The following is an 11001-nucleotide window of genomic DNA, read 5'->3' on the forward strand; positions in this document are numbered from 1 at the left end:
TATAGGAACGGGAGATGCAGAGGCAGTGCTGTCAGGCTGGAGGAGGGCTCTGAGAAAGGAGGGGGTGTGGAGCAAGGAGCTGCTGTTTGATAAGGAAAACTTAAAATTCCTGATAAAAAGGCTCCTCTTCTGGGAGGAATCCAGCCCGGAGCAAGAGGGAGCCCTGCAGAGGCTCAAGCACCCTGGAGATACCATCCAAGCACAAAACCTTCTGATGGACCCACAGGAGCTGGGAAACCTCTGGCAGAACCAAACCTATACTGCAATTCTAGAGAAGCGTTTGGTATTAAACTTTACATTGAATTGATGACCTTGAGGTCTTTCCCAAGTGATTCTGTGATTTATTCCTCCTCAGAGATGCAGCAGGGGAGTCTCCCCATTCACCGCCCCTTTTCGAGATTGATTAAGAGGGCGAAATTCACCCCAAAACCGCCCAGCCTCTCCTTCCAGGGAAGTGCTGCGCAGGTGATCCTCCATCCCTAATCGCCTGCAGGGCAGGAGCCCTCTGAGTTTTTTGGATCAGGAGGCGATGCCGAGCGGCGCCCACCTTGGGCAGCCGCATCTCCTTACGGCGGGGCCGCGGGGCAGGCCGGGACTCGCCGCCGCGCTCCTCCCACGGGCTGGAGGATCCCGGGCAGCGGGGCCGGGCCAGGCAGAGCCGAGCCGAGCCGAGCCGAGCCCCGCGGAGCCGCTCCGCCGCTGATGACGGGGCTGTGCTGGGGTCCCACTGGGGTCCCACCCCGGTGCCCGCCTGGCCCCACCGCCCCTGTCCAGGGGACTACACGCCCCAGAGCCTCCCGCGGCTGTGCGGCGGCGCGAGGCACTGTGGGAATTGTAGTCCTTCCGCGGGCTCAGCCCCACCTCGAACAGCGGCGGCCGCCGCCCCCACGCACTACATCTTCCGTCGGGCAGCGCGGCGCGCCCGCGGGCCGCCGGCGGAGACATTTGCGAGGCGAGTGTCTCCAAGATGGCGGCGTGGGGAAGGAGGCGCGCGGGCCCCGGCAGCACCAACAGCGGCGGCGGCCGGGACAGGTGAGGGGCGGCCGGGCGGCGGCGAGGGGCGGCGGGGGCTGCGGGGCCGCACCGTCCGCGGCGGCCCCGCGACCCCGCGGCAAGGGCGGGGGCGCCGCGAGGGGAGCGTGGCCGGGCGGGGCGGGCGCGGGACGCGGCCGCGCTGAGGTGCGGAGGGGCCGGGGGCGCTCGGCGGGGCCGGGCCCGGGGAAGGTCAGCGCGAACCGCGGCGCGTCCGGGGCAGCGCTGCCCGCGACGGGATGCGGCCCTGCGAGCCGGGGAGAGGAGGGCCGGCCCCGGGAAGCTCCTTCCGTCCACGGCTATTTTTAAAGGCGGGGAGGGAGCGGCGAGTCCTCCAGGGTGACCTCCTTCTGCCGGGGCCGCGGCGGGCACCGAGCTCGGCACCGCGCTCCGGCCTCTGCCGGGGCGGAGGAGCGGCCGGCACGGGCTGGAAATAGCCACGGAGCAGCGGGGGAAGTTTGGGAATCGCAACTTTAAAATGGGGAAAAGAGACGGAGGGATATGTCACGGAATCAGTTAGGTTCGAAAGAGCTCGGAGGTCATCGAGTCCAACCTGGAGCGATCCCCACCCCTCACCCCGAGCAGAGCGCTCGGTGCCACTCAGTCCTCCCTTAAACACCTCCAGGGACGGTGACTCCACCACCTCCCAGGGCTGCCCATTCCAGTATTTAATCATCCTTTCTGTGAAGAAATCCTTCCAAATGTCAGACCCGATCCTCCCCTGGCACACCTTAAGACAGTGTCTGGTCGAACTACTTTAAAACCTGTGTGCACAGCCCTCCACCTGCTGAAAATGTCTGGGTTTATCCCTCATTTCCTGACGTTGGCATTTTTCTGTTCTGCCCCAGGGCCGACTGATGTAACCGGCAGCTGCAGTGTTCTCTGAGTTTTCCTTTGTCCTGCTGCCTCACCTCGAAACTCTGATATCCCTCTTAATTAGAAACTCTGATATCCCCCTTCATTTGTCTCGTGGCTTTTGCTTCACTTTGTTCCCTTGCTGTGATCCAGCAGCGTTTGCTTTGATGCTGTTGAATCTACCCGGCCAAGGAGAGCCACAAGTAGCCCTGAAAATTCTGGCGCTAATGTGAACTGCAGGAATGCTGCCTATGTTCAGGGAATTCAAAAGTAATTGAACTGGAAGGGCCAATGGAATTCCTGCATCAGCGTGGTTTAAATAAACAGCTAAGAATACCACAGTGGTAAAACTGTCTGCACCCAGGGCTGGCACTGCCCCAGCACGGGAGGTGTGGAGTTTTCATGTGGCAGACGTGTCCTCCCAGCAGAAGGGAAGAAACAGAATATGGAAAAGAACACTTAATAACTTCAATTATTCTTCCAGGGTGAAAATTGATGCAGACTTAAAAGTGAGTTGTTACTGTGTAACTTCATCTGTAACCTGTACAATAATCTAATTGTTGTTTGGGTGATCTTGTTTCAAAGGAGTATGATCAAAAATACTCCTAAACACGAGTCACTCCGTCACTCCATGAACCTGCTGCATTTATTATTTTTCCTTTGCCAGTGAGAAAGGCATGGAAGAGAACAGCGCAGCACATCCTCCCCTGAGCAGAGTTTCACAATCTCCATCAAAGGCTGGTGGTTCTTTAGGTGTCACCCTGGCCAAACATGACAGGAGGACAATTCCAGGAGGTGCTGGGTGATGTCAGGGAGGTGCTGCTCCTGCCTGGCAGCTGCAGAGCAGGAGCTGTGGGTGCCTCTGATCCCAAACCACCCCTGCCTGTCTCGCCAGGCTGCTGCAGCACCGGTTGGGCAGAGGCAGCGCTGACAGACCTGATGTCATCACATGATGACATGGGCTTTTTATAGGCTGAAAACACTTTTCTTACTCTGGGCAGGATTCTTGTCCAAAGGCACGTTCCTTTGAACTGAATGTGCTGATGCAGTTTTCCTGGTAGCTGAGCTGTTTCAAGGAGGGTTTGTAGTTGTCAGGCAGCCGCTCTAAAAGGCATCTGTGTGTCGGAGGTGGTGTGAGGAGACTCAGTGCTGAATAAAATCCTGTCTGCTACGAGACTATAGCAGCTTTCATTTAAAATTATTTGAAAAAAATAGAGCAGCATATCTGTGGAGACTGAGTCCCTTCATAAGTGACTTTATTGATACAGAGAAAGCTATAATTGGTTAAAAAGTGCTTTCCTTGCTCAGAGTCAATGTAAGGACATTAATTTCAAAGGATGTTGACTGTGAACTCCAGCTGGCTCTGGTGGTGAAATAATAATGTTAAACAAAATAACCAAAAACACTGAAGGGAACCAACTAAATATTTGTTTTTCTTCATTCTGGATAGACTCTTTAATGGAGCCTGTCTAAAGGGAATTGTTCATGTGTAGACCAAAACAACTTTTTCATACGGAACAGACACAGGATTGTGCTGGGTGTTTTTGTACAAAAGGCAGCCTGGTGCCCGCCAGAGCAGTGGACAGCATGTCGTTTGTTCCCCTGGGAGATGTTCTGACAAACTCTGGAAAGAACAGCTTCCATGTCATCAGCAGTGCCTGCCTGGCTGCTCTGTGCCCTCACAGAGCTCCCCTTTCCCTGCCTGCCCTGCTCAGATTTCTGTGCTCTGCTTGCAATGATTGACCTATTTCCATCAGCCTGGCTAATCATTAGTTGACTTAAAATTGACACCTCCTTGTTGTCTGGGGCTGGATTTGTTGTAATGGTCTGGTGATGTTTTCCTTAGAGTTCAGGTAATGTTGTTCCTCCCTAAGGCTGCTTGAAGAGCTTCCCAATGTTCTCCTGTCCTTTTTCCTATTTGAATTAAAGGTGCATCTTTTGAATTCAAGTTTAGCTTTATTGCCGTGCATTTCCTGTTCTTCCTGTGCTTGAGTGCCCTTCTTAAAGCCCCAGGCCTGGCAGCCCTGGCTGAGCCTGGTGGATTGTGGGGACCTTGAGCAGAGCAACAATTCTCCAGGTGTTTAGGGTGGGATGTGTTTGTGCTCTCTGTGCACCATATCCTGAGCAGAAACATACACTGGGGAATGTGACTGGGAGGTGGAATATTTCCACTGAGGATTAAAGCCAGGCCACAGCTCATTTATTAATCTTGAAATTAAATTGAATTTCAGGAGGAATTTATGTTGGAGGGAGGGAAGTTCAGTGTTTGGATTTGTCATGCCTTGACTCTGTTGACTTCCTGCAGCTTGGCTGAGATGCCAGCAATGCTCCCAGACATGCTCTGGCCATCTGTAATGTCCTTTTTCTGAGATCTTTCACAGCCAGCACGAAACCCCTCTTGCACTGCTGAGCTGGGCTGTGTGTGCTGCTTGTGACCTGGTGTTATCACACTGCTGCAAGCTTCTCCCTTCTAATTTTTTTAACTACTTATCAAACTGGTCCCCATTTTCAGTTAATCTGATTGTTTGGTGCTCTGAGCAAAACTCTTGCCCAGGCAAGAAAACTTTACCAAAACTTGACCTGTGTGTTATGGGAAGGGCTCAAAAGAACTTTTATTTTTGCCCAGAACTGTACTTGTGCAGCTTAAGATTGTTTCCAGGTGTGATTTTGAGCATTTGCAGAACTGAGATAGTTGGATGACTTGAAACCCTCACCAAGGAAGTGTCTGGCAGGTGCCATTAGGCTGAAGGCAACAATCTCAGAGGCTCAGTGCTTCTCCCTGCAGTGGGCAGTGCTAGGAGGATGCTCAGGGTTCTCCCAGGATGTTTTCCCCTGCCTTGTTCTCACTGCTTTCTTCTTTGTTTCTGCTTTTGCCACCTGGCAAAGCATGGAGTGACATTGTGCCTCCTCTTTGGAATGGTAGTTTTTTCTTCATCCATAAAGACTGTCCAACTGAAATTTCCATTTACCAGGCAGGCTGCTGTTGCCAGGAGCCTGCTTCCAAGGTGGGGGCAGAGAGATGGAGCTGCTCTGAGGACTGGAACTTCAGAAGAAATTCTTCCCTGTGATGGTGCTGAGGCCCTGGCACAGGTGCCCAGAGCAGCTGTGGCTGCCCCTGCATCCCTGGAAGTGTCCAAGGCAGGGTTGGACAGGATTTGAAGCAATTTGGGACAGTGGAAGGTGTCCCTGCCATGGCTGGGGGTGGAACTGAGTGGGCTTTGAGGTCCCTTGCAACCCAAAGCATTTCAGGATTTGATGAACTGCTGGAGCTGCTATTGTTCTCCCTCTCCTGGTGCTCTCCCATATTCCCATGTTAGGAAGACAATCCAAATGTAATTTGAAGCTTGCTCTATAGCTAACAGACACTTCTGCCCCTCCTGCTGCTGCAGCTCTGTTAACAATGGATTCCTTATTTTTAACTTTGGCAACACCAAAATTTGACATCGTTGAGTTTTAAGTGATTTCCATCTTGCTGTGAATGGCTGAGAGTTCTGTCACATCCTCCCATCCAGGCATTCATTCAGCACCAGGAGTGAGACACTGGAAGTTCTCAAATATAGAATGCCTGGAGCTGCAGTAGAACAAATATTTGGATCTAGAACTATTCCTACAGAACAGCTCTACAGCTTTTTAACTGTGCCCTCTTATTTGGAGTGGGGAGACGGGTCCTGGAAAATAATTTGATTAATATTAACAATAACAACTGCTTTTAGGCTGTGGTCTGTCTGGTAAACAGCCTATCAGGCTTCTGAACACCACCTGGCAGCATTTTATATCTTGTGGCATTAGGTGCACTCTGGTTATTCACTATTCTTTCAAGTAAAACGGAGTTTATATCAAATCCCCACACTGGATAAGTGGTGGATGCCAGCTCAGAGCTGCCTGCACAGCTCTGCAGTTGTGTTTGCCACGGCCAGGGTGGGTGAGAAGCTCCTAAAGGCAAACTCCACTCCAGGGTTTGAGCAGATGCAGTTGCTTTGACTGGGTTTGTTGGGGGCAGCTGCTGTGTTCAGTGGAAGGGCTGGGTCAGGAGAGTTGTGTCTGTGAAGTCCTCAGCTGAATCCTCCTCAAGCCCACATATCTGAGTCTCTTTCTGTATCATCTGAAATCCAAACAGTTTTCAGCTTTGCATGCTCCAGGGGCAGCCAGTTCTTGTGTGGAAACCATACATGATACCCCACTTCCCTGTGCAGAAATTGAGACCTGCTGCCAGCTCTGCTGACTCTCCTCATGTCCTATTTAAGCAGATATCTTTTTTGGATTGGCTGCTTTGCCATTTGCAGCTTCAGCACTATGATAGAGATTTATTCTGATTTTAGAGGACTCATTTGGAGAAACAGCACAGTTGGGGGACAGACTCTTTCAGGGACAGAGCCTTTGTGCTGTTGAGTTCTGAATAAATTTTTATTTTTCCCAGCAAAACATGCTTTAAATTCTGCTTTTTTTGGCATTGGAGGCCAAAAAAAAAAAAAAAAGCATGTGCTTTTCTCAACTTTATTGTTATAAAGCCAGAAAATTCCAGAGGAGATGGGCAGTGCTGCCTCTGGCCAGTGTGTTGGGTTCCTGCTGACAGGTGGCTCTTTGTGGTGTGGCTCTGCTTGTGCAGTGATGGTGAAAGGAAAAAATGGATGTTCAGAGGGAAGAACAGGCAAGAGCTGAGCAAGGAGAGACTATGGGTTAGTGCCACCTGTCCTGGTGCTGGAGAAATCTCAGGTAAATACTGAATTCTAGAGTTAGGAGTTCATTTCCCATGGCTCCTGTACAGGCAGGGAAGGAATGGCCTCACTTCATCCCTGTTTTCCCAGTGATGACAGGGAGATGTGCAATGACAACTGTGCTGTGCCTAAGCTCTCTCTTGAATTTGGATTCTGCCTCTCTATTTTGCCCACCCATCTGCATGTTCCTAGGTATTACAAAACACTGAAAGTGCTCCTTGCTGGAAATATTAATTTTGTCTGGAGAGTTGTGTTAGCACTGGCTTGGCTTCCAGCTTGAAAATGCCTTTCAGCAATAGCTTTTCCATGAAGTCATTAAGCCCTAGCAAGTGGTTTCACAAAGTCATGGGTGGTGGTGTGCAGTTACCTTCAGCCTCTATATGTCTTTTGCAATGAAACTGGAATCTTTGATTGGGAAGAAGCTGCACTTGGAGCAGCTGTTATCAGGGAGAAGAATCCTTGGCAGAAACCATGACCAGCTGTGTCCTTGGTGTCAGTGTAACACCTGCTTAACTGGTTTCTTGTTAGGAACTCCTTATATAGATCATGTTAAATTTTTTTTTCTCTAAATACTTCTCAATTCACTGCAGAACATCAGAGCCCACCACATCCTGTGCTGAAAGGGTTAAATGGTAATTTTCCCAACAATGTCTAACAACTCATTACCCTAAAGAAGCCCCCAGCATGCACGGAATTAAGCTGGACTTTTATTTTTCTTTCTACCCATGAACAGGCCAAGGGGGAAATGCTCTGCAAGAACTCAATAACTGCATTGTAAGTTGAGTTTTCCTTGTAGGTTATATAAATTCCAGCTGGACTTTTAATGAAACTGCTCATGACACTGCTTTGGGAGAGGGTGGTGCCTCTCAGGTCCTGCTGGTTGATGTTTGCTGCTGTACAAACCCAGCCACGTCTGCAACAGCTTGTAATTTAACAATATTCTTGATTACAGCTGGCCACTGCTCAATCCCCTGTGCAGCCTGAGTGGAGCTGCACATTAAGGATAATGTTTGGCAACAGCAGCTTGTGAATGTGTATTTTTCTCCCTTATTTTCCAGTGCATGCACATAAGTACCACTGCACTAATGGAGCAAAAAGTGCTCGTTCTGTTCTCCACATCAGCACTGTTCCTCCTGCTATCATGGGGGTCTGAATGCTGTTGGGATGAGGCTGTTTTGTCTGCTGTGATTAGGTCAGATGTGTGATTTGTTCTCCTTCTGCTAAAGGAATCTGCTAGATATTTTTATCTTTCCTAGGCCACGTGCTCAGTTTTGCTCTGGTTAAGCACAAGTATGCCAGAAATATTCATTTCTGCATAGAAGGGAGGATTTTGCCTGGTTCTGATGGACAGGTTTTTACCCTTTCTCAGAGCAGGTGAACAGTTATAATCCTATTTCTTAGCAGTCTGTACATGAATGTAGCTGCAGATAGAAGGTGATGTGGTGAAGGGGGTGGAGGGAAGGTGGGAATTGATGTCACATTAAGTAGCTGAAAGCTGCTCCAGTACAATTTCCCTGAATCCCCTGAGTAGGAAATGTGCTCCCAGGTGAAGTTATCAGTTCTTTCTTCACTGTTTAAGCAGTGCCTGGGTTAAAATCTTATTCATGTCTTGCTTTGCTGCATCCCACTTCAGGAGAGGGAGGGAAGCCACAAACTGAATGCTCTGCTGCCTTCTTCACCTTCCCTTTGAGCAGTGTTCCTTGGCCATCCTTGTTGGATTTACCATGGATTTACCAGGCTGTGTTAATATGGAGGACTAAATAGCAAAATTGCATCAGAAGGCAAATGTATTCATGTGGAGATGCTTCCTCTCTCCAAACCTCCCAGAGCAGCTTGTCCTTCTGAGCAATGAGCTGCTTGTCTTGGTTTCTGTGAAAGCTCCTGAAGTCTGTGGGCTTTGTTCAGTGATGTGTTGTGGTCACTAAGGTCTGAGTGACACTTCTACTTGGGTATCAATGTGAGAAACCATTTCAGGAATGCTACAAGACCCTATTTCTCAAATTGTTCTAAAATCATCCAAGTTAGGAAAAGGTAAGAAAAATACATTGCCTTCTTTTGGGATGAATTATTGTATAGCAGGATAATCAGCTGATGTAAAATGAAGCTTGAGTTGAGAAGCTGCTGGTTGTGAAACAGGCAGTGACCTTGAGGGGCTGCCCTCACTCGGGGCACTCCTGTCCCGCTCTCCCACCCGGGTGGGTGAACGGCCCGGCCTTCCGCCCTGTAGTTTTAATTCTTCATTTCCCCTCACCAGGGTGACCTTGTCCTCCACGGACTGTTACATTGTGCATGAGATCTACAATGGGGAGAACGCTCAGGACCAGTTTGAGTACGAGCTGGAGCAGGCGCTGGAGGCGCAGTACAAGTACATCGTGATCGAGCCCACGCGCATCGGGGACGAGACGGCGCGCTGGATCACCGTGGGGAACTGCCTGCACAAAACGGCCGTGCTGGCGGGCACCACCTGCCTCTTCACGCCCCTGGCACTGCCCGTAGATTATTCTCACTACATCTCCCTGCCTGCCGGAGTGCTGAGCGTGGCTTGCTGCACCCTGTACGGGATCTCGTGGCAGTTCGATCCCTGCTGCAAGTACCAGGTGGAGTACGATGCCTATAAACTCTCGCGCCTGCCCCTGCATACGCTCACCTCGTCCACTCCCGTGGTGCTGGTGAGGAAGGACGACCTGCACAGAAAGAGACTGCACAACACGATAGCACTCGCTGCCCTGGTGTACTGTGTAAAGAAGATCTATGAACTCTATGCTGTATGACTTCAGCAGGGAAGAGAGAAACCCACAAAGACAAGTGTATTAAGACTCCCACAGTAACATTTTGTTTTTCCTCTTTGAGAAGCGGTGGAGACTGGGAAGGATTTGGTTTGATAGAGCTGTTATTTTTCAGATAACGTATCACTGGTGCACCAAGGTTTTTCAGCTCTTCGTTACACTTGAGATGTGGATGTGTGGTGACTTGAGATCCGTATGTTAGGCCAGGGGAGTCCAATCCAGCAGCAGAATGTCAGTGAAAGAAAGCAATAGAAAGAAGGGGTGTGAGAGCTGCTTTCTTTTTTTTTTTTCTTTTTTTTTTTTTCTTTTTTGGGAAACATTTAAGTATATTGTTTAATTGTATTACACAGAACCAGCCAGAAGTTATCATTGACCATTAAAGGATGAGAATTTCAAATGCTCTTGCTCTCTTGTCACTGTTATCAAAGTGATATCACTTGAAGTGTCCAGGTACAAGCACATTCTGCTCAGTTCTTCCAAAGGTGGACACATCTCTGAAATGCCTTGGGGGCTGCCAAGGTGGGAGTCTACCTGTCCTACCTTTGTGCTGTGCCCTGACCACACAATTCCACTGCTTTTGCCTGAACACAGGAGCTGCTTGCTCTTGCTGCCAGGCATCCTCATGAGTGCACCTTCTAACTGTTACCTGAAATTTTACAATTCAGTCCTGTGCATTATTCCAGTTTTTAGCTCTAAACTCAAAATCTTGATCTTAGAGTGGGAAGCATTTACTCTTCTGTGACATCTGCCAGTTATTTTTAAAAGATAGGGGCTTGCTGTCTGTAATCTCCTCCCACCACATGGGGAATAGGTGTGGCTGGTGTTGGCAGGGCCAGCCTGGCACAGCTCCAGGTGTTACATTTGAAATAGGAGAGCAAAGGCCTGCAGAGAGAGCTGCCCGTGCACTGTGTGCTCCCTGCTCCAGTGGGAGCTGCAGCCTGACCTTCACAGCTGAAACACCGACCTTGACAGGGGTCAGGCCCAAATTCTGCCACAGCAGGCACCAAGGTCTCCCTGCCCTCACCTCCTTGGGCTGTTCTGACCACGGTTCTGACCTGTTCTTCTCTGCTGGGGCAGTTTTCCTGTGGGCAGGACACACAGCCCACTGTGTGTGTGCTGGGCAAACTGGGATTGCTGGGTGTCCCAGCCCTGAGCTCCAGCAAGGGCAGCTGTACCTGAGGGGGCTCCAGTGGCACTGGGACATTTCTGGGTGGCAGCAGCTCTTTGTACAGTGCTGAGCTTTCCCTCCAAGGTTAAAAGAAGCTGGGATCCAGAGCATCTATTTATAGCAACAATGTACAGTTGTCTTGGCAGAGAGGAGGCAGAGAAATGCAGCTACTTCATCTCCCAGTGGTCAGGCCAGGCTGGGCAGGCTGCCCTCCCACCCTGACGTGTTTCCAGAGCCCTGCTGGATGGATTTGAAGCCAGTGGCACATCTGCCACAGCTACTACTGCTTATTGCTGCAGAAGGCCCTGAAATACCTTTGTGCAGGCCACACCAGACGTGTTCCTGATCTTTTTTTACACAATGCAGAATTCTCAGAGCTGTAAGTTCCTTTCCTGACCAAACCTCTGAGCTCCTGGTACTTTTTTGTGTTACGTTTCCCCTGGTC

The 11001-nt window shown here is 50.1% G+C and overlaps 1 protein-coding gene across 1 annotated transcript; it reads left to right on the forward strand.

Annotated features, from left to right (window-relative positions):
- The first annotated feature begins 959 nt into the window (after positions 1-959).
- On the forward strand, positions 960-9788 carry TMEM11 (transmembrane protein 11). The gene is made up of 2 exons (XM_054270772.1): positions 960-1032; positions 8857-9788. Exons 1-2 carry the CDS (start codon positions 968-970, stop codon positions 9371-9373), a joined length of 582 nt encoding a protein of 193 aa, XP_054126747.1. The 5' UTR covers positions 960-967; the 3' UTR covers positions 9374-9788.
- The last annotated feature ends 1213 nt before the right edge of the window (positions 9789-11001 follow it).

Source organism: Melozone crissalis, unplaced genomic scaffold (assembly GCF_028551555.1).
Source record: "Melozone crissalis strain CALT ecotype California unplaced genomic scaffold, PUWL_Pcris_2 ptg000012l_1, whole genome shotgun sequence".
Taxonomy (NCBI): domain Eukaryota; kingdom Metazoa; phylum Chordata; class Aves; order Passeriformes; family Passerellidae; genus Melozone; species Melozone crissalis.

Coding starts and splice junctions, on each gene's coding strand:
- TMEM11 (XM_054270772.1), top strand. CDS start 968: ATGGCGGCGTGGGGAAGGAGGCGCGCGGGCCCCGGCAGCACCAACAGC. Junction 1,033..8,856: donor AGCGGCGGCGGCCGGGACAG/GTGAGGGGCGGC, acceptor TCCCCTCACCAG/GGTGACCTTGTCCTCCACGG.